The sequence below is a fragment of the Pan paniscus genome, chromosome 16, assembly GCF_029289425.2.
Source record: "Pan paniscus chromosome 16, NHGRI_mPanPan1-v2.0_pri, whole genome shotgun sequence".
Taxonomy (NCBI): Eukaryota; Metazoa; Chordata; class Mammalia; order Primates; family Hominidae; genus Pan; species Pan paniscus.
This window is the reverse complement of record NC_073265.2, coordinates 44,440,807-44,464,212: the sequence shown is the minus strand read 5'-3', so window position 1 is coordinate 44,464,212 and position 23,406 is coordinate 44,440,807. Positions and strand designations below refer to the sequence as shown.

The 23,406-nt window shown below is 37.2% G+C and overlaps 1 protein-coding gene across 1 annotated transcript; it reads left to right on the top strand.

Annotated features, from left to right (window-relative positions):
- Nucleotides 1–661: 661 nt before the first annotated feature.
- On the top strand, nucleotides 662–16,427 carry RSL24D1 (ribosomal L24 domain containing 1). The gene is made up of 6 exons (XM_003827856.5): nucleotides 662–923; nucleotides 4,904–5,017; nucleotides 6,691–6,763; nucleotides 12,318–12,381; nucleotides 14,343–14,428; nucleotides 15,516–16,427. The coding sequence occupies exons 1-6, from the start codon at nucleotides 843–845 to the stop codon at nucleotides 15,587–15,589; spliced, it is 492 nt and encodes a 163-aa protein (XP_003827904.1). The 5' UTR covers nucleotides 662–842; the 3' UTR covers nucleotides 15,590–16,427.
- The last annotated feature ends 6,979 nt before the right edge of the window (nucleotides 16,428–23,406 follow it).

The following is a 23,406-nucleotide window of genomic DNA, read 5'->3' as shown; positions in this document are numbered from 1 at the left end:
GAGCTCACATTCCAATGAAGGGATACAAGGTAACAGCAAGATGCAGGAAAGAGTAAATAGCATATTAACTAGTATTATAAAGAACAGGACGTAGAGACAGGCAAACACACAAATATACATGTTTGCCTATGCACAGAAAAGCTCTGGCAGGTAATAAATGGAACTGTTTTGCCCCTGGGGAGGAAGACCGCAGGTCTAGGGAGGGAGTCGTAGTTTCCGGCGAAAATATTTGTTTACTACATATGTATATTAATTAAAATGTGGGGGGGGGGAGGCGGATAACACGATTTTATATTTAAAAAAATTGCTGGTAAAGTCCTTGGAGCATCAGCAACTCAACCATTTTCATTGCAATGTTCGAAGCAACGCTGGATTGCAGGGTCTTCGCCGCTTACACCCTGCAAATCACTGTGGGACGAGAATCGACGGCTGGTCTAGGGCAGGCAGTAGACAAATGAGTTAAGAGAGTGCTCTCGAGAGTACTCCGAGGCAAAGCACAAACCAAAGACACATAATACGTGCATAAATGCCGACACACAGAGAGAAAAAACTAGGTGCTGTGAGAGCAAGTTCACAAGGTGGCGCAGAACCACATTTCCCCAAAGTAACAGCGAACAGGTCTAGTCTGCAGCTCTGCGCCTGCGTCAAACGGCAGCGCTTTTGACCACACGGCCGCCGGAGGCACAGTCGTGTTCGCATCTGGTCTAACAGACCCGCGAGAACGAAGGACGCTTGCCTTTTTCCGGTCGAGGAAGAGGGAAGAAGGTAACTTCCGGTGACGGGGTTGCATCACTTCCTCTCAAGCTTGGCGTTTGTTTGGTGGGGTCACACGCGGGTTCAACATGCGTATCGAAAAGTGTTATTTCTGTTCGGGGCCCATCTATCCTGGACACGGCATGATGTTCGTCCGCAACGATTGCAAGGTGAGGCGGTCGACACCAGTTCTTGCTTCAGCCTAGCTCCCGCGGTTCCTGGGCGCGGCGGCTCGGTGCTGGGTGCTTCTGCGTCTGCCATGTTTGGCCCGGGTTCCTCCCGTTGTTCCCCTGGGAGGGTGGCTTAACTGGGCCTCCGTTCTCAACGTTCCGCTTCGGGGGTTTCTCCTTGCCCGTCTTCCGAGCGGCGCTGGCCACCAGGCCACCCTTGGGTGGCGTTGGCAGCGAGGAACTTCAGGAGCGATCCCAGCTAGCGCCTACCAGGAATCTTGGATGTCTGTGAGGGCTGTTTGGCCACTCATGTACGTGGGCCAAATTCTTGAATCCAGTAAACTTTGTTGAGTGTATACCCTGTCAGGCATTATACTAAGGTCCATACTAAAGTGTAGAGGTTGATGGAAGTGTTCCGTATTGCTTAATGGTAGAGTTATGTATTAAGTTACTGCGGGTGAGTTGGGGAGGGTCCTGTACGGAAAGACTCAGCATGGAGGTGATATTTATCTTGGATCCTGAATTTTGCGGAAGAAAGCGGAGGGGGCCTTCTAAGTGGAAGGAAAGTGAACATTTTGAGAAAAGGCAGAGAACGGAGCAAATACATTTGTTTGAGGAAGTGACTGGATTGTAAATGATGATAGAGCCTTGGGCGTAGGGCTACAAGTATAATAAGTCTGTAAACGTAAATAATAAATATGAGTCCTAGTTGTGAAAGACGTTTTGAATGGTACATGAATTTGTCCTGTCATTACAGAATGAATCCCGTTCCTCTCTTTCTCAGAGAAACACATTGTTTCTCAGAATTTGATCTCTTACGTTTGCTTCTGAATTACTGGGCGTTTACAGATTCCTGGTTTTCACCAGATCTGTTGAGTTGGAATCTTTGGGGGAGGGGAAGGGGGTCTAAGAATCTGTATATTAAGGTTAATTTGACGTGCTAAATAATTACAAGTCTGACTTCTTCACCTTATATCTCTGTAACAGATCAAAGATATTGACCTCATTAATTAGATCCAAGGGATTCAGCTGAAAGTGAGGGACCAAAGCCATGTTTGATAACGTAAAAGAACCTAGAAGATTTTGAATACTTGCTCTCAGGAACATGATAAGAAGTTTATAAAAATGAACCAAAAGATTGCCAGGTTGGGGTCTAATTCAGAGTAGGCAGTATGGTTTTATACATGATCTCGTTACGATTTTGTGATTTTCGTCCAGGATGCTTGTCGGCTGGATATTGGAATTAGAACAACAGATCGTGAGAACTGTCAAGACCTGGGTATTGATTTGGTAGACACAGTGGAAGTTAAGTTGATGAAGAATAAGGACAGTGTTGAGTTGGTTGGGAGTCACCAGTGGATCCAGAAGAGAGTTGTTGGAGGAAATAAAAGATAGAGGGCCTGAAGCACTAACAAAGAACAAGTATCTCATCTTTTTTTATGCTTGATTTCCAAACCTAAATCTCCTGAGCTCCAAATCTGAATTTTCCATTGGATGTACCTAACAGTAGGTACAGTGGGCCTACTGAAAGAGAATTCCTTAGTACCTCAGATCTTTTTGCTCTGTGAATTAATACCACTCTTAAGTGCCCGGATAGTTCTGTTAGAAACATGAGAGTCGTCTGAATCTTTTCACCTTTTGTATCTAGTTATCAAGTCTTACCTATCCTGCCTCTGCAAAGATAGTGGTGTCTTTGCCTTCTTTCTACTTTCCTGTCCGAGTTCAGATTAGGCTCTTACCACTTTTATAGCCTCTTATCTAGCCTTTTTTTTTTTTTTTTGAGACAGGGTCTCACTGTCTATTGCCCAGGCTGGAGTGCAGTGGTGTGATCATGGCTCTCTGCAGCCTCAGTCTCCTGTACTTAAGCAGTCCTCCCTCCTCAGCATGCTGAGTAGCTGGGACTACAGGTGTGCACCACCATGCCCAACATCAAAAAAAATTTTTTGTAGAGACGGGGAGATTAACATTGTGTGTGTGTGTGTGTGTGTGTGTGTGTGTGTGTGTGTGTGTGTGTAGAGACAGGGGCTTGCTATGTTTCCCAGGCTTTAACTAGTCTTTCTGCCTTTATTCTCTTAGTTTCTGAGACTGTTATTAATAGAAACTTCACCTTTTACTCTTAGGCATAAATGGGTTAAGGGTAGAATTAATGCTAATTCTCTATATTTGCACATACTTTGCAAACAGGGAAAATACATTCTTAACGAGGGCTTAATAAATGTTGAATTAGTGGAATAAGAAAGGTTTGAAGAACTTTGAGTCCAAGGTATGGGGGATCATTTGTTAGCATGTTAGCATTTAGGGGACTAAATTAAAAGAGAAACTTGAAACCATAAAGCTTTGCCTGACACATAAGCCATCCACCTCTTACCCCACCATAGATTTAACCACTTCCTCATATGTGTTTACATATTACATTATACATGATTATAACTTTATCCCATTGTTTATATCCTAGTCAGATCTTGATCTTTCTTGATTGCAAAGTGAGATTATGACATTGCTAGACTAAGCTTCTCAAGGTAGAGTACCAAATTTTGATTGTTCTTGTATCCTTAGCGCTAGTACAACATCAGGCACATAGATGCTCTTTATTTACTGATTGAATCCCCTTTGCACCTCCTCTGGTTCCAGGTCTCTGTAGATCCTTCATTGTGCCTTTCAGGTAATACCTATTAGTTAAGGAACCAAGTAGATTCCTCATTGGGTCTATTTGGAATTGAGAGGAGCCAAAACAAGTTTAGTCCTCCCATTAGATAAATAGTAGAAAAAGGAATTTGCCTAAGGGATATCTAGTAGATATTAAATGTGGGAGGCTTTTGCTTAAAAAATAATAGTATTTTGGGCTGAAAATACTCAAAATATAATTCATTTCACAATGATTTTCATATATTCATAATTTATTTATGATTTCATAGTAGGCTACTCCAGGAGACTAGTAGTTCTTATATTTTCTAGTCTATTTGAAACTAACTCAAGGATATAGACATGCTTTCACTCTAGTCTCTTAGGAGAAGGCTCTGTAGGAGGTATGGGCCTGGATCAGATTAAACTAATAGCAGCAGTTTCTAAGAAAACTGTCCTACTGTATGTAGTGACCTACTTGAAGTTCCCCTTAGGGCAACATATATAAAAGGTGAAAAGTATTATGATTTGTGATACATACACAGGCTTATTTAGTTGGAAGTGTTTGTACTGTTTACTTTGACCTATTATCTGTCATACCTTTTAGGTATGATAATTCAACTTAATTTTCTTTACCAAGATCCACAAACCCCAAATAATTACTTTTTCTCTTCCCATTTCCTCCAGGGCATACACAAATGCAGTGTGTTCTAAGGCATTACAAAGTAACAAAATAATACTGTTAGATTTATAAAATGAGTCCTAATAAGCCATTTCAGGGACATGTTGAAGCATCATCAGTTGTAAGTTAGCACTATTAAAGGATTAAATCTTGTAGGATGAAGGTGGAGAGTTAAAGTAGTAAAGAATCTTGCTAGCAGATCTGTGAGTAAGTTGAAAACGAATCTGTTGTATCACCAGTTTTAGTTGCTTTTGAAATTATTTTGTGCTTTCAACAAGGAAGATGGAAAGACCCAAAGGAGATTTCAGAATGGTTGTTTGAAACTTTTATCCCCATTGAGGTATAGAGACAGTGAATTTTGAAAATTATCCTGAATTAAGAAAGGACTTAAATAAATGACTTTACTTAAAACTGTTCCCTTTATTTGAAATAATTTTACTGTTATTCTATATAAATGATTAGTAATTTAAAATAATATTTTCAGGGCCCTTAGCCTTTGGTTGGGATGATGTTTGCTAGTCAAAAAATAGTTGTTTCCATTTAATCTGATATATCTTACACATTTCTAAATGGCAGTTTAAGTAGAAGGGAGAGTATTTTTTGTCTAGCAGGGGTAATGTCTTGTGATAGAAAAGTTTTTAATGTTGACTTCTCAATATTTTAACTTTTCTTGTAGGTGTTCAGATTTTGCAAATCTAAATGTCATAAAAACTTTAAAAAGAAGCGCAATCCTCGCAAAGTTAGGTGGACCAAAGCATTCCGGAAAGCAGCTGGTAAAGAGCTTACAGTGGTGAGTATGGTTAGCTATCAATATAGTTTTTACACGTTTCACAGTTTTAGTATTTGAAGGGTATATGTCATCTAATCAATCATAACAAGGCCGCCTATAACATGATTAATAAGTACCTTATTTGTATTTGGCTGTGGAAATAATCTCATTCTCACATGATCCTTAAAACTGTAATTCTGTGGAGCTACTATTTTTAGCTCTTGCAGACAAAGAGGAAAATCACTTAAATGGCTTGGGATGAAGTTGGGAATTGCTACTGAAAGATTTTGAGATGAAGTTAAGAGATAAAGGATTTCTGAACAGCAGTCAAGGCTCAGGTGAAGTTTATAATAGACTCATTTATCAGTTTCTGGATTTCCTTAGCAGGACTTTGTATCTGAGAGCAGAGAAATTAGTAGTGTTGGTGTGAGGAGAACTAGAGAGAAGTCAGGGGGAAAGAGAATTTAATGGAGTGAGCCTCCATCATTATATTGTTATATTGAATTGATAAAAGGGTATTTTGAAGCTGTCCACGTTCAGTCCCTGCAAAGGAAGGAGATGAAAATGCAGTACAGGCTACCTTTGAGGGAGGAAGATCTTTTAAACTGTCCCCTCCATCCATGGCTTCCTTTACCCACCAAACCTATGACCCCTTTCCCACCTTTTTATTGCTAAAGGGCAGTATCTACAAGCATTTTCCATGAAGCCCTTTCCTGGCCTCCTTAATACCAGAGCTTTGCAATGAATGTAAAGACTATTGTTTGACCAGATGCAAGGCCAAATCATAATTACTGTCACAAAAATAATTTTCATTCTGGAAGAAAAGAAGCATAGCAGCCCAAATGCAAGTGGCAGCTGCCTGAGGAAACACTGCCAGTCACAGTCATTTACTGATTACCATTTACCTCGTGGCTGAGGTTATTATGATCTGAATAAAGCTGTGTATATATAAAAGAAATAGTAGCTGAATCCAGAGGTAGTGCTGTTTTATATGCCTGTCAGATAGATTTGAAAACCAAGAAATACCTGTAGCTTTTCCAAAATTGTTTTGTGTGTTTTAAGATTAAAAGGATCATTAACTGTAAAAATACCAGCCACTAGCAATGGTAACCGTGTTTGGAGGGGATCTGAAGAAATGTAGGGCCTGACTTTTATTCTGCAGAGTAGCACCTCATTTATTTGAAGATACATATAGTTTTCATACCTTTTTGCTATAACATAGATATTTAGGTTGAACCATATGAAGTTTTCTCTCTCTTTTTTTTTTTTCTGTCTCCTACAGGAAGAACATGGAATTCTTGATGTTGGCTTTTTTTGATCTGTAAAAAATGGCAGTTTCATATGGTTCAACATAATTCAAAGTTTTCTGGCTTTGAATCTTATCTGGGAATGGGACATTGGGAAGGTTTTTCAGTTTGTAATCCTGATAATTGTTATATGCCCTTCTGAGGGATGGGGGTGTTACTGTCTCCTCCTTTCTCTTTGAGAATCACTAGTATATGGAGAGATGTCTTCAATAGGGAGGTGTGTAAAGGAGAAAAAATTTGAAAACCTATATTCTCTGAGATACCCTGAGGGGTGAATCTAGGTGTATGTTCATTCAGAACACTTACGAAAAGGAAGACGTTTTAAGAAATGTTTCCTTTCTACCTTTCTTAAAACCTTATTTTTATCTCCTCTGTTCCCTCTTACAGGATAATTCATTTGAATTTGAAAAACGTAGAAATGAACCTATCAAATACCAGCGAGAGCTATGGAATAAAACTAGTAAGTCACTAAGAAATACCAGTAATTTTGAGGAGAGACTGGTTTGGGATAATACTATAACTTTAAGTGTCAGTTTGTTGTTTAAATATTGAATTTTCCATTTATCATTCCTTGGCTTTTATTATTTTATCCTCATTTTAATGGTTCTGTTGTAGTCAGATCTTTCATCATTTTTTTTTTACAATTGGCTGGTGTGTTCATTTTAAAATAATGTAATTATTAACTTTGATACTACTTGAAGTGCCCACACAGAGATGTAAAAACATAAAAATGGCTGAAAAAAATAGAGACAGAAAATACTGTTTTAGGGTGAGTGTGGGACGGTTAAAATACACGTGAAACCTAACACACTTTACATGTTTAGACCATATAGTTTAGGATATAAACTTGTATTCTGTATACCTTATAAAATTCAGTGCTTCTTTAAAATTAAAAAGTGTAGTGCTTAAGGTCATCATTACAAATGTTCTGAGAGAATTTCTAAGTGTTTGACTTAGGTAAAAAATGAAGTTATAATCTTCTGAAATTAAAAGCAATAATATCTAGTTCTTGTTTTTTTTGTTTTGTTTTGTTTTGTTTTTTTCCCTGAAATAGGCAGAAAGTTTAATGAAAAAAGTCTCATATGTAGAAAAAGTTAATCCCTTGAGCTAGCTTGTAGATTCTACCACATTTGTGTATGTTTGGGACCCTTGGCCCTGCCTTTTTTTTTTTTTTTTTTTTTTTGAGTTGGAAAGTCTTGCTCTGTCCCACCGGCTGGAGTACAGTGGCACGATCTCTGCTCACTGCAATCACTGCCTCCCAGGTTCAAGCAATTCTCCTGCCTCAGCCTCCCAGGTAGCTGGGATTACAGGCACATGCCACTATACCTGGCTAATTTTTGTATTTTTAGTAGAGATGGGGTTTTGCCATGTTGGCCAGGGTGGCCTTGAACTCCTGACCTCAAGTGATCCTCCCACCTTGGCCTCCCAAAGTGCTGGGATTACAGGCGTGAGCCACCATGCCTGGCACCGGCCCGGCCTTCTTTTCTTCCCATGGCTACCTTTATGCAGCCTGTAGCTATTTCTAGTATTGGGTGTGGGGTGATGTGGTTTGTTAACCAGAGTCTGTAAGGCTTAGAATTCCACAAACTTTATTACTCTGCTAATGGATCATAGGCAGGGCATCCCTTTCTGTCCTCCAGTCAGTCACGAGACTTCAGGGGAAGAACTGAAAATTTGTGGACCTTTGTGGTAGTATTTATACCTGCTGAACCAGGGGCATCCAATCTTTGGCTTCCCTGGGCCACATTGGAAGAAGAATTGTCTTGGGGCACACAGAAAATACACTAACACTAATGATAGCTGATGAGCTAAGGGAAAAAAAAAATTGCAAAAAAATCTCTTTATGTTTTAAGAAAGTTTACGAATTTATATTGGGCCGTGGGTTGGTCAAGCTTGTTCTAAAGCTTTGTTTACCTAGGACCATGTGGAGAAACTGGAGTTTAGATTTGGAATTGCCTTTTCTGTACTTAGCCCTAATTATTGTACCCTTTGGGTCTCCCCTAACCCCTTTTTAAAAAATAAGGTCTTTTCCTTCTGCTTTATAATTAGAGGAGGAGTTAATTTCTGAAAAGCAGTTGATTTTTATTGGGTTTATTTGGTAAGGAAATAACACTTATTCAAACTCAAGGATTTCTAAAGAGATTAACTTATAGGATTCTTAAATTGATTTCAAAAGGCACCCTTATCAAGGACATTATTGGAAAGTCCTGAAGCATTTCTTTTTTTTTTTTTTTTTTTTTTTGAGATGGGAGTCTTGCTCTGTCACCCGGGCTGGAGTGTAGTGGTGGGATCTCGGCTCACTGCAATCTCCGCCTCCCGGGTTCAAGCAATTTTCCTGCCTCAGCCTCCCGAGTAGCTGGGACTACAGGCACACGCTGCCACGCCCGGCTAATTTTTTTGTATTTTAGTAGAGACGGGGTTTCACCATGTTGCCCAGGCTGGTGGTGAACTTCTGAGCTCAGGCAATCCGCCTGCCTCGGCCTCCCAAAGTGCTGGGATTACAGGCGTGAGCCTCCGCACTTGGCCAGTCCTGAGGCATTTCTGGACTTCATTCAGTTTTATTTCATTTTGACCTTTGTTGTTGTTGTTATTACTTGAAGACAGCAGCTCCAGATCATTTTTACATATTTTGTAACTACTTTTAGTTAGTGGGTATTTAGGTTGTTGTTGAAAAGAGTTGCATATCCAATTTTAGCGATACGTGAATAATCAGTTCCATGGTCCTCCATGCTGGTGTCATGTTATTTACATTGCTCGAGAGAAATACTGCTGTGTTCTGTATGACTTCACATACTGTAATGGTAATGTTCTCTACAGTTCTTAATTTATTTTAATTCAGTGCACATTTATTAAGCACTGCCTGTGGCATACAAAGATGAACACGTCACACACAGTCTCTGCCCTCTAGGTGCACTTACTGAGTACTCCTATTTTATTGTTTCTGTTAGGTTTTATTACAGAGTCTCATTCTCTTGCCCCCCACATTTATACATCTGTAAATTCTGTAAGAAGCAGTGCTCTTGATTTTTTTTTCCTGCACTGATTCTGCTTTCCTTTTTACTGGGATCCTAAAAATAGATTTTTCTAAGAAGATCTGCTAAGTGTACAGTATGAGTGCTAGGTATATAGTATGAGAGTCTTTCGAATTTAAGATTGTTTCCTGGTGTTTTATACAATTAAGAAAAGTTGTTTTCAGTAGTGTTCCACAACAATATATTATTCTTCTAAGAGATTCATTGATTCTCCACACCCCTCATATTTCAGTATCATTTGGTCTATAAACTAATCTATTGACAAGAGTTGTATATTCATTGCTTACATTATCAAATTGTGTGAGGATATGGATTAAACAACCTTTGTTAAGGTACTGATGTCTGTAGAAACAGTAGTATGTTAGAATTTCAAAAATACCAGGAAAAATAGTTTGCACTTTGTCCCTCATGGCTGTCTGTGTTGCAGGTGAATTTTTAATATCTGTCAGATTTTTTTTTATTTTTTATTTTAACTTTTTACATATTTTTGTTGAACTTTTTTTTAATCTTAATAGCTTTTGGGGTACAAGTGGTTTTTTTGGTTACGTGGATTAATTGTAGATTGTCAGAATCTGAGATTTTAGTGCATCCATCACCTGAGTAGTGTACATTGTACCCGATCTATAGTTTTTACCCCTTACCCCACCCCACTCCCCCTTCTGAGTCCCCATAGTCCATTATACCACTCTGTATGCCTTTGCGTGCCCATAGCTTAGCCCCTACTTACAAGTGAGAACATACAGTGTTAGCTTTTCTATTCCTGGGTTACTTCATTTAGAATAATGGCCTCCAGTTCCATCCAAGTTGCTGTAAAAGACATTATTTCATTCCTTTTTTTGGGTGAGTACTATTCCATGATGTATAAATACCACATTTTCTTTACCCACTTGTTGGTCGATGGGCACTTAGGTTGGTTCCATATCTTTGCAGTTGTGAATTGTACAGTTAGATGCTTCTTAGGTTTAAAATATTTCAGTATTCTGGAATATTTGGAAATACAGCATATTATTCTTTGGAAGGGATTTTCCTGCCACTTGTGTTTATTTCCCTTCTAAATAAGTTTAAAGTGTGGAAATGCTTTTGAGTACTAGAACTTGTCCTTATTTTTGCTGAAAGACAAAGAAAAAAAGTTACATATCCAGCATATTATTAATTCTGAGCTACAGCATACGCATATTTATAGTTGACATTTTCTTAGAGTTATTTATACAAACATTGCTTTAATACTAGAGGTCTCAAAGATTGTCCTGGTGGTTTTTGTTAAAATGTAGATTCAGATATAGTAGGTTTGTGTGGGGCCTGAAATCCTTCATTTCTAACAAGCTCCCAAATGATGCCACTGTTACTGGTCCCAGGCTACATTTTAAAAGTTTTTATTTTGACCTTATTTCAGATTACAGAAAAGTTGCAGGAGTAGAGTTCCCTGATATCCTTCATCCAGACTCCCTGAATGTTAACATTTTGTTAAATTAATTTTTTCTCTTTGTCTCTCTTCTTTCTCCCTTTGTCCCTTTAGTATATGTTTTTCTGAACTGTTTAAGCATGCAAAATACTTCTTGATCCCTAGTTTAATATGTATTTCCAGAAATAAGAGCATTCTCTCACATAACCACACTGCAATTATTAAAATCAAGAAATTAACATTGATAGACTATTATTACCTAATCTTAGTCCTATTCATATTTCTCCAATTGTCCCAGTAATATCCTTTATAGCAAAATTTGTAAGAATAGTACATGTCATGTCTCTTTAATCTCTTGTAATCTGGAACATTTCCTGAGTTTGTCCTTATATTTCATGATATTGACGGTTTAGAACAATATGGGCCAGGCGTTTGGTATAAAATTTCTTAACTGGATTGTTTGGTGTTTCCTTCAGATTAGGTTTGGATAATGCACATTTGGCAAGAGCACCAGAGATTTGATGCTGAGTTTTTTCAGTGTGTTTTGTCAGGAGACACAAGCTGTCCATTAGTTCATTACTAGCAGTGTTAACTTTGATCATTTGGTTAAGGTGGTGTCTGCCAGGTTTTTCCACTGAAGAGTTACTGTTTTACTCTTTTTAATTAATAAGTATACTTTTGGGAGATACTTTAAGACTATATAAATATCTTATTATTCTTTAGATCTACAGACTACACTTTAAAGAGCTAGACTAGATCAGAAGTGTCTGAGCTACTGAGCACTTGAAATGTGGCCAGTCTAAATTGCGTTGTGCTGTAAATATGAAATGAATGCTGGATTTTGAAGACTTAATATGAAAACAGGGATAAAATGTTTCACTAGTAATTTTATATAGATTGCATGTTGAGTGACAGTATTTTGGAAATTTGGGTTAAATAAAATATATCATTAAATTTCCTCCTGTTCCTTTTTACTTTGAAAAATATGGCTACTAGAAAATTTAAAATTTCATATGTGGTTTGTCTTTCATTGGATAGTACTGATAGAAACTTTAGAGCATAGTTGGGCTCAGCCCCCTTTTAGCCAACACTCCTGTAGGCATTTTCTAAAACAGTTGGATTTTTGTGGTCGAGAACTTACTAGTATTGATTGTTTGGTTCATTCTGCCAATATCATGAGCTGACCATATCCCAGGCACTTTTAAGTGTTCATAACCAGAAAGATGCTGTCTTTATTCATGGCAATTACAAGTTAAGAATGGGATTAGTTGTCAATAGTCTTTATAGTAAAATTTGAAAAGCATTGGATTGGTTTAAAGTGGAAGGAAAATTTAACAGCAGTAGAGACTTTTGTCAGATAAAAATTAGAGAAATGATACTTGTGAAAGAGAATGTTGAGAGTCATGTTGGCCATGAGTATATACCTTCTTCAGCTTTTTGAGTAGGGATTGTTTTTGTAATGAATTTTTTCATGTAAATTCATTTCTAAATCAGAATAATAAAGAAGTGTTTGTTAATGCCGTTGTTGATCATACCGCTTGAATGTGCATACATTTGCTAACTCATGAATTTTTTTGTAGTTGATGCAATGAAGAGAGTTGAAGAGATCAAACAGAAGCGCCAAGCTAAATTTATAATGAACAGGTATGAATATTTGTATGGAGTAACTTTTGGAAAATAATTACTAGTAGATATTTAGAGGCATTAGTATTTTTAAAAAAATTTTTTTATTTTGACATAACTTCAGACTTACCAAAAACTTCAAGGAATAATATGAAGAACTCTTGTATATTCTGCTAGCATTTTACATTTACTTTATCCTTGTCACAATGTATTGAAGACATAATGCTTTTTCCTTCTAAGTATACTTAAGTGTATGGAACCTAAAAATAAGAACATTCTCTTAAATAAACACAGTATGATTATCTATCAGTCAGGAAATTAACAGTGATGTAATACTATTATATAATCTATAAACCTTATTTAGACCTCACCAGTTATTCTGATTACGTCCATAGCAACACAAAGTCCTTCATATTTCTTCAGGCTCCTTTAATCTAGACAGTTTCTCATCTTTATTTTACGTGACATTGATAGTTTTGAAGACTATAGGTCAAGTTATTGTATAGAATGTTCTTCAATTTGGGTTTGTCTGATATATTCCTCATTAGATTTTGGCTAGGCACCTTTGGCAGGGATGTCTCAGAAATGATGGCGTATCCTTCTCATGCATCATATCGGGAAGCACATGATGTCACCTTGCTGGTGATGTTAACTTTGATCACTTGATTAAGGTGATGTCTGTCAGGTTTCTCCACTGGAAGATTACTATTTTGTTTTTCTTATAATCAGTACGTATCTTGGGGGAGATACATAGAGATTCAATAAAAAGCCTATTACTCCTCAAACTTATACCTACTGGTTTTGGTTTTCATTAGAGTCTTGCCTGAATCAGTTACTACTATTGTTGTGATTGTTGCCAAATGGTGGTTTTTCTAATTCCACCATTTCTTCTACATTTTTTAGTTGATTTTCTCATGTAAGAAAGAGCTTTCCCTTTTCCATCAATTTCAAGATTCATTCCTTTATTCATATTACATCTGTGTGTATTCATGGATTCTTATGGTATATATTGGGTTATAATTCTTTATTGTCATTATTTATTTTGAAGTTCTAAGTGGCCCATATTTGGCCTGTGGGAGTTCCTTCAGGCAGACTGTAATGTTATTTTGACAATTCTTCTCATTCTTTGAGTGCATTCATGTTTTATAGCTAACAAGATGTTTCCTCTTCCCCAGCTTGGAATCAGCTATTTTTTTCAGAGCAGGACCATTAGCTTTTAAATTAATTGCTATGGAATATGTCATGGAAAAGAAGCACGTGCCAGCAGCTTTCTGGCTTAAAAATTTTAAAGCATTTCACAAAAATGTTTGAAAACTAGTCTGTTAGCATTTCTATTGAATATCATGTGTTTTGTGCTCTTGTAATTACCCAATGGTTTTTTAAAAATTATATAAGAGAGACTTATCTATTTGAGGAGAAAAGATCTAGGCACTGTAACAGTTAAAGGTTGTTTTATGTAGTAGAGCACTGCTTCTTTTCATGACTCACATCCTTCATTTACTCAGCAAATATGTATTGAGCTCCCATTTTGTGCCAGTCTAGGTACAAAGAATGAATGAATGAATAAGTGTTGTGGTAGGGTAGGAATCCTATTTTGAGCTAATTACGAACTAAAAAACCACTTTGAGTTTGAGTTGTTAGAGAAGAAGATGTACATTTGTGAGGGCTTAACAGGTGACCTTACCTTAGATTTGGGAATAAATGTAAGGTATATATCTCTTTTAGGTTAAGTTCACCACTTCCCATTTGGGAGTAATGTGAGAGGACTGAGAGGCTCTGTTCACTTGGTTTTGATGCTCCTGCTGGATGGGGGGCGTTGTGGGGAGAAGAAAGGGGAGTGAACAGAAGGGCAGCCATCATGTTTCCATTCCCCATCTGTGGGGCTAACTTAAGTAACAAAATTTAGAAGCTGTATTGTGAATTGATGCCTCTTAAAGCAGTGTTAGTAACTGAAATTTTGGCTTTAATATGTTTTGTTGTAGATTGAAGAAAAATAAAGAGCTACAGAAAGTTCAGGATATCAAAGAAGTCAAGCAAAACATCCATCTTATCCGAGCCCCTCTTGCAGGTGAGTACTACATTGCACATCTAGATTTTTGTGGTCTGTGTATTTGGGTACCAACTAACTTTGGGTATTTTTTCCTATAAATATTATCTTTCATTGTAAATTTATGATATGATTTGGTCTATAAAAATGTAATTTATTCAGTGTATTTCCCAATTGCAGTCAGTCTATTTATATGGTGTTTCTTTTTTCCCTTCATTGAATTCTATGTTCCATATCCCCCCAAGTTATGCAAAATGATTTGCGTAATAATTTTGTAGATGATTTGTGTCTTGCACTTGTATTGATTAAAGGACAATATTTTTTATTAGTGGTTCTCAAACTTTGGTTGGTATCAGAATTACCAACTTGGGGAACTTAGTATAAATACATAGGCCCAGGCTCTTTGAGTCTGGGCCACTGTTCAGTAACATCCCAGATGATTCTGATACTAAAATTTGGACTACTGTTTCTTTTGCTCAGCTAACACTAGTACAGTCTTTTATGCAATTTACTTATGTAGATCACTTAAAGGGAAAGAAATCTTAGTAAAGGTCAAATTCTGTAATCACATGTTGAGTACATTTGTGTAAATCTACTTGTATTATTTTTGTACCAAATTTTATTAAAACAAAATAGACAAAATTCTGGAGCATTTGTTTCACATGTACATGATAACAAACTGATAGTCAAAAAGCACCAGAAATGAACCATTGTTATCTAAGTTTTTAGGTAATCCTCTTTGAGGTAGATAGAGCAGTGTTAAGAGCAGGCACCTTGGATCCAGATGGCTGGGGTTCACATGCCAGTGCTTTGACTTAAATGGCTTTCTAGTTGAGTGACCTCTTCAGCAAGTTAATCTGTCTTTGAGCCTCAGTTTTCTCATATTTAAAATGGGGGATGTTATGAGGGTGAAATGAGCAAATGTATGTAGAATGTTTATTTGATGCATGGCATATCATAAGACCTATGTTAGTTTAGCTACTATTAAATTTCTTAGGAGTGGCTAATATTACTTGAAAACATGCACGATCCTTTATAAAGTGTTGATGTGAATTCTGTAAGGTTACATTGAATTAAGTTGTTTATTTTTTACTTATTTTTATTAAAGGCAAAGGGAAACAGTTGGAAGAGAAAATGGTACAGCAGTTACAAGAGGATGTGGACATGGAAGATGCTCCTTAAAAATCTCTGTAACCATTTCTTTTATGTACATTTGAAAATGCCCTTTGGATACTTGGAACTGCTGAATTATTTTATTTTTTACATAAGGTCACTTAAATGAAAAGCGATTAAAAGACGTGTTTCCTCCATTGCCATCTACATAATATCAGATATTACGGATGTTAGATTGCATCTCAGTGTTTAATCTTTACTGATAGATGTACTTAAGTAAATCATGAAAATTCTACTTATAACTATAGAAGTGAATTGTGGACGTAAAATGGTTGTGCTATTTGGATGATGGCACTGGGCAGCATTTGTATAGTAACTAATGGCAAAAATTCATGGCTAGTGATGTATAAAATAAAATATTCTTTGCAGTAAAATATTCCCTTTGTTAATGTTATAGAAGGGGGGATAAAAAAAGGAACTAACAATTTGTATGGCAGTGTCAGATATTTTTATTTTAGTATTTCCTGTTTTGGTTTATTTGCATCTTAGAAGAGCATAATGACATTGTTTGATGAAGCCTAATTATGCTGGACTGTTTTGACCTGGTTTAACCCTTCTGATAGGTAGTTGTGGATGCTGGGGATGAGAACTGAATAATCTTTGCCTGGAGTGACACTACACTCTAGAATTTCCACTTTGGAGAATACTCAGTTCCAACTTGTGATTCCTGATAGAACAGACTTTACTTTTCTAGCCCAGCAATGATCTAGAAGCAGAGGAATCCCAGCGCCTTTTAAAAGTTATTATGTGGTTTTCTTTTAAAAAGCTCCTGTTTTTGGAAAGTAGAATTTATGGGTACAACGTATGTTCATTATTTGTACATAAAATAAAACCATTTAAAAAGTAATGCTGATATTTATTCTTTAAAGGCACTAAACAAAGATATGAAATATTGATGACCTGGAAGAAGAAATCTTCCTCCACACATCCCATTTAAGTAGGAGATACATTTAATTAAAGAGAAATAGATACTTAATACCTAATGTTTCTGTGTTTTTACATTGTTTACAGTTTTAAGTATGTTAAATACATTAAGTAACTATCAGTTTGCATAATGGTTTTTTTAGGGTAGAGTTTAAAATCACTAATTCTTAGCCTTACATAATTATAAAGTAATGGCTCATTTTTTGTTTCAGTATTAGATGGTAAAACTAAGGCTGTAGACCAATCCCTGGACCAAGTGTTAGGAGACCTGAGTTCCAGTGTGGTTTTGCCTGGGTATTCTTATTTGTAAACAATATTATTGATTGAAGATTAGGGGAAATGATGCATGTTAGGAAAGACATTTGTAAAATTTCTTGAGTTTTTACTACATACCGTATTCATTTTTTAAAGAAATAAACATTTTAAAAGTTACATTTTATTAAGAAACAAGTGTCCTACCTTGCCAGCGAAGGAGCAAGCTGCCCTTGCTTTGCGACCATCAATTTGGGGGAAATTGGGCTGAATTGAAGAGTTGATGTTGCATCTTAAGTTTAGCATCCAAACAGTTCTCTTCCTTGTCATGATTTCATAGTATTTTGAGAACCCAGATCTCATTCTAAACTATATGGATACAAATGCCATAATTTTTTTTTTTCATCCCACCATAACCCTCTAAGCTTGTTTGGATCACTTCCCATGAAAATGTTGCCTGAGAAGTTGTTATGGTATAATACTTTTAGGCTACCTTGTTTTAGCTTGTTTGGTAGAGGCCTGTGCTGAGTAGCTAGCAGTGAAACAAAGCATAATGTTTACTACAGGGAACTTTTTTTTTTTTGAGACAGGGTCTGGCCATGTTGCACAGACTGGAGTGCGGTGGTGTGATCTTGGCTTACTGCAACCCCTGCTTTCCTGGCTAAAGTCATCCTCCCACCGCAGCCTCCCAAGTAGCTGGTACTAAGGCTTGCACCACCTTGCCTGGTTGATTTTTGTCTTATTATTATTTTTTTTTCTTAGAGACAGGGTTTCACCATTTTGCCCAGGTTGGAACAATACAGGATTGGAAATCATGGGAAGGAATATCCTTAACACATATACCTTACAATACCTTGTAAGAATACAGAAAAACTATTTTTGAAAATTCTTATTTCTTAAAAATAGAAACCTATAAGAGTTTGAGAAGAGTTTAGAAGAGTAAGTTTAGAAGAGTTTGAGTTTAGAAGAGTTTGAGAAGATTGGCTTATTTCACAGTATCTCATTAAGTAAGTAGATAGCATTATTCCCATTTAAATATATAGGTAGAAAAATTTGAGGACTAGGTAACTTGTTCCTTTACCACACAACTAGAATATCAAGGTGTTAGTGATTTGTGTTTATACAAGTCTGTTTCCCTGCATTTATGTAGGATTTTATCCAGAGCCTTGTGTATCAAGTCTTCACAAGTCCAGATAACAGCTAAGAGAGTGACACTCGACTGTGACTTGGTTTCTTCATCTGAAAAATGAAGATAATAATAGGACCAACCCTGGAATTCTTTGCAAGGATTCAATCAGCTAATACATTTAAAATACTTAAAGGCCACCACCATAGTAAGCTAGTGTTAAAATGTTAGCTATTAGGATTGGTTGTGTGTGGCCACACAAAGCAACAGCAATGAGATTCGACTTGGGAGAAAGGTGGAGAGTGTTAAGGTTTGGAGATAGCTGTGGCTAAATTGAGTGAAGTCCACTTAATCAACAAAAACAGGGACATGTATGGTTTAAAACATCAATTTTAGCCTTCAAGTCAGCCAGAAAGTTCTGTTACTAAGAAGAGCATCTCACTGCCTCAGCATTTTCTGTTGTGAAGAGTGGGAAGGGGAAATACATTTTTGGTTCCTCTTAGTTTGAAAAAATGAATAGTTTCCTGTAATCTTAAGGGATAATTTAAGTGACATAAGGGAAGTTACTTTTCCCTCTGCCCTTTAATTTACATTTTAAATGGAGATCTGGAAAAAGACATCAGACTTTAATTGCTCACAGCTTAATGTAAATTCTAATATCCAATGCAGAGTTCTGTGTAAAAGTTAACATGGCAGCTTGCTGAATTGTGTTGAAAAGACAAGGGGAAAACATCAACATTAAAAACTTAAAAACTAAATTTCAAGGACTCTGGAAGGATTTCCCAGTCTATATTCCTTGATTAATATGTTGTAGGATTGAACAGGAGATCCACAAATTGTACCTTGCATGTCTTCATGTTTATTTGAATCGTTTCTACAAAAGGGGAAATTACTTCTTTTGAAGAATGTATTCCTTATGCTAAATAAGAGTCTACCTTCTGATGCTGCTATAGGATGACCTCTGATTTAAGCTCTCCCGTTTTAATCTTAATCAACTGAAGCTAGCATGTGGGAGAGGTGATTCTTCTGCCGCATGATCTTCCCTGGGGTACCAGTTACCTGGTCTCTTTCTTTAGCCTCTGATTGATTCTGTGTCTCCCTATGATCCTGCTAATAAGTTCCTTTTTATCAAAGTTTGCAGCCCCAAATTTTAACTGGAAGGCATCCTCCAACATATCCAGGTAATGCATTTCTATCATAATTTCCAAGAGTGCGGGGACTGTTTGTTTCTTATCCCAGGCATGTATTGGGTACCAGGACCATAGAAGGTGCTCAGTCAATGTCAACTTAATGGAAAATGAGTGTGTAGCCATATGCTAGGTTTACATTAGTCTATTTTAAAAATAACCAGTAATTTGAAAGATACAAAGAATAAATTAACAACAGAGAGATATACCAAGAACAGAAGCTGCCCGTGTGACTGTGACATTAATGAAATCTGTGCTGTTGGGAAGGCTTGCTGGGGAGCAGTGCTGGCTTTAGGGTTACATATCTGATTTTTGCTGCTTAGATCATTATCGAATGGTAGTAAAACAAAGCTGCATTTCTGGGTCTGGCTGGAGCATTCACATGTCGAAGAATCCCAGGAAAGACAGCATGAGCTGTTTTTTTGGCAAGTTTCTTAAAGAACTTTTGTCTGGAACTTGCTTTGTTGATGGAAATAGTTCTTTACTTCAATAGCCAGAGTATAAAATTAGAAATAAGGAGAACGAATTAGGGAGAATCTGTTGAAACAGAGATTTTTTTCTTCAAGACAAAAATATAGGACATTGGCTCCTTAGTATTGTAAGAAACTCTTTGTTTTCAGAATGCCAACTGTTACATACTTGTTTTGTTTAGTGTACTATATTTTAGAAAGTGTCTATACATTTGGTTCGACACCAAGCCTTGGAATCTTAAGAGGAACACCAGTGCGAATGCTATTCTAATCAGTTGCCCCATACAGTTCCTTAGTCTGTACTTCAGGATTTTGTCACGTATTTCCTTTTATGGTATCAGAAAACGCAATGCAGGCAGCAAGCAACTATTAAAGGCAGTTCACCTGATTAAAAGGGTATGCCATCCCAAAGCAGATGAGGATACAAAAGGCTTGTTCATGCTGTGTTAAGCTACAGTTGCATACAATCCTATCCCCTGAGTTTTTCTTCGCTATTCTCAGATTCTTCATGCTGCCAGAACACAAGACCTAGAAGCTTTCTGACTCTGTAGAGATACAATTTCTCCATTTCTAGAAACACAAGAATTACCAGAAGATGCATTAAAAGAATATACAATGGAAATAGCACGGTGGCTCATGCTTGTAATCCCAGTGCTTTGAGAGGCAAAGGCGGAAGGGCCACTTGAGGCCCGGAGTTCAAGGCCAGCTTGGGCAACATAGTGAGACCCTGACTCTTTAAAAAAAAAAAACAGCCAGGCACTGTGGCACATGCCTGTAGTCCTAGCTACTTGGGAGCCTGAGGCAGGAGAATTGCTTGAACCCAGGAGATCAAGACCTCAGTGAACTATGACTGTGCCACTGCACTCCAGCCTGGGTGACAACAGAGAGAGATTGTCTGCCCCCAACCCCCCCGAAAAAAGTGTAGGGAGAAAGCATCTCAAAAGATAAAGTATCTAGGTCACAACCTCTTAGTGCCTTTGATTACACATTTGCAAACAGGATATAGTACCCTCTAGTCCCAGAGTTGTGAGATTCCAATGACAGAGCAATAATTAAGGCCAGGTACATGGCATATATTGTCTCCCAATATCAACAACCCCTCAAGTTAGCCCTTCTTATTGTGCAGATGAGAAACAGGAAAGTTAGAGAAATTGAATAACTTGATCTATATCACTAACAACTAGCAGAGCTTAGATTCAAGCACGGTCTGTCTGACTCCTAATCACTAGCCGATATCCTAAACAGCATCTAGCATGGGGCCTGCCTGGCACATGGTTGGTCCTCAATATATGTTTTTTATTCATTGGAGGAAAAAAATCTAGCAGTAAAAGAAAATGTCTTGGGGAAATGATAGATTTTATGGAGTAGTTTAATTTTTCTTGTGACAAGAATGGATACTTTTTCTTCCCAGTTCTTTCAGGACTGACGGGATATCATTTGAGGTTAAGTGTAATTAAGACAGCAACTTTAATGAAATGACAATTTTTGAAATTTACTGTTCTTAAAAAAATTAGTACAGCAACGATATTAATTCTAGTATAATTGTTGGAGGAACTGTCTTACAGTCAGTGCTGAAATGCCTGCTAATCTTGTTATCAAATAAGAATTCTAAATTTTATCAATACCCACTTTATGAGCAATTTCAGCATTAATTAGATTAAAAAATGTTTATTGTGTGTCTGCTATGTGTGAGGCATTGCTTGCCTCATTTAGCAACAAAATAATTAGTTCGTGTTATATTTGAGAAATTTGAATTATAGGGAAGTGTATTCTAGATATAGATCATGTCTTTTAGGACCATTTAAATCTAATATTTATTGCACTTGTGCCAATTTTCAAGTTCTCCAAATTGTTGAGATTATTGCCGATAAGAATACTGTCTTTGTTCCAGGGCATGAAAGTTTGGATGCTAAGTGTCAGGGTTCATCTAAGGTGAGAAGTAGGCTTTGAAGTTGCCTGATGTGTTACTTGATTTCTTCTTTAAAAAAATTTAATTTTTTTAAGAGACAGGGTCTAGCTCTGTTACCCAGGCTGGAATGCAGTGGTGCAATCTCAGCTCACTGTAAAACTGCCGGGCTCGAGCAATCTTCCTGCCTTATCCTCCCGACTACTAGTGTGCCATTTGAATTGTCTTCCTAACAACTGATGTGGCAAAGAATCTAAGATCATGTTCTCTCAGTGCATCACACACATGACAATATTTCATCCCCACTGTTAGTTATATGGACTCCCAGAAATAAAGTTTACCTTACTGAACAAGTTTTCTTTCTTTGAGTTGAGAAGTCTCCATTAGAGATTAGGTATCCAGGAGGATTTGGGTCAAAGCAGCAGAGGATGAGCTCCAGTAGCATTGAGAGAGAGGCCTCAAATCTGATTGCATATTAGAATTATCTGGGGCAGGTTTATAATTGCCAGTGCCTGGGCCTCTCCCAGAATAATTAAATGAAAATCTCTGGGATTGGGGCCCAGGTGCTGGTAGTTTTAAAAAGCCACCAGGTGATCCTAATGTGTTCCCAAGGTTCAGAACTAGTGATCTATGTAATAGCTAGAATTTCTTAGTTTAGGCAATTAATGTAAAGGTGTTTTCAAATAGTGCCTTTTCAAGAGGCATGTTGTGAAACACTGTATTTCTTTATGTTATCAAGTGGCTCACCAAAATAATGAGAACATTTTTAGATTGATGCTTGGATAACTACAGTAGCAGTTACGTAATTTTCCAAATACCTAATATGACTGCACTATGATAGTTAGCTGGATGTTCCTTGAGCTGTAAAACAGGGTACAAAGACAATCGTTTTCATTTTTTATTGGAGTTTGATTAATATTCTCTCTGGGTCGATGCGACCTTGGAATTAAACAGTGAGGATTGCATGGTCCATTTGCCAGGATCTACATATTTTATCTTTAATTCTCCCAATTATGAAGGCCTGGCTAAGATTTCTGCTTGGATCCTAAATGAGGCACTCATCATAATCTTGTCCTTACATTGGTGCATGGTTTATCACCCACACAAAAACTCACCTAACTTTAAAAGGAGGTGAAGAGGACATATGCAGGGAAGACATTGGGGTTTTTATTCCAAGATAAGTGAGTTGTACCATCTGTGGACAGGCATAGCAGTAAGTGGAATATTACTTGAAGCATTTTATCAGAACCTCTTTGCTACAGTTTGGATGTTTGTTCCCTCCAAAGCTCATGTTGAAATTTGGTTGCCATTGTAATAGTATTGAGACACAGTATCTTTAACAGGTGATTAGGCCATGAAGGCTCCACTCTTCTGGGTGGGTTTAACGCCTTTAAAAAATGGCTCTGGGAGTGGGCTCTGTCTCTCCCATGTGCTTTCTTGCCCTTTGCTTTTCTGCCATTGAATGCCGCAGATAGAAGGCCCTCACCAGATGCGACTCCCTCAGCCTTGGACTTCCAGCTTCCAGAACTGTAAGAAACAAATTTATTTTCCTTGTAAATTACCCAGTCTCAGGTAGTCTGTTTAGCAGCAGCAAACAGACTAAGACATTCTACCATCAGATTTGTGTTTCCCCAATGACATTGGAGTTCAAGGTCCATTAGTGAGATATGGACAGGTACAGTGTGTTAGTGCAGATGAACTATTCAATCTCATTTTGGAGGGTTTCCATCATAAAACACAAACGATTTAGTCAAAGCAGCATCTTCTGAATTTCTTAGCTGACTTATAAAAACAAATAAGCCACTTTCTGTCTTTATTATTTTCTTCCCAGGAAGGGAGCTTTACAGTCATGAGGGTAGTAAATAAGTATTACTTTTTAAAGAAGCTCTGGAGCTACGGGGATTTAATAAATAGTTCATTGCTTCCCTATCTCCACCAAAATCTCTTCACTCTAACTGCAG

Coding starts and splice junctions, on each gene's coding strand:
- RSL24D1 (XM_003827856.5), top strand. CDS start 843: ATGCGTATCGAAAAGTGTTATTTCTGTTCGGGGCCCATCTATCCTGGA. Junction 924..4,903: donor TCGTCCGCAACGATTGCAAG/GTGAGGCGGTCG, acceptor CTTTTCTTGTAG/GTGTTCAGATTTTGCAAATC. Junction 5,018..6,690: donor CTGGTAAAGAGCTTACAGTG/GTGAGTATGGTT, acceptor TCCCTCTTACAG/GATAATTCATTTGAATTTGA.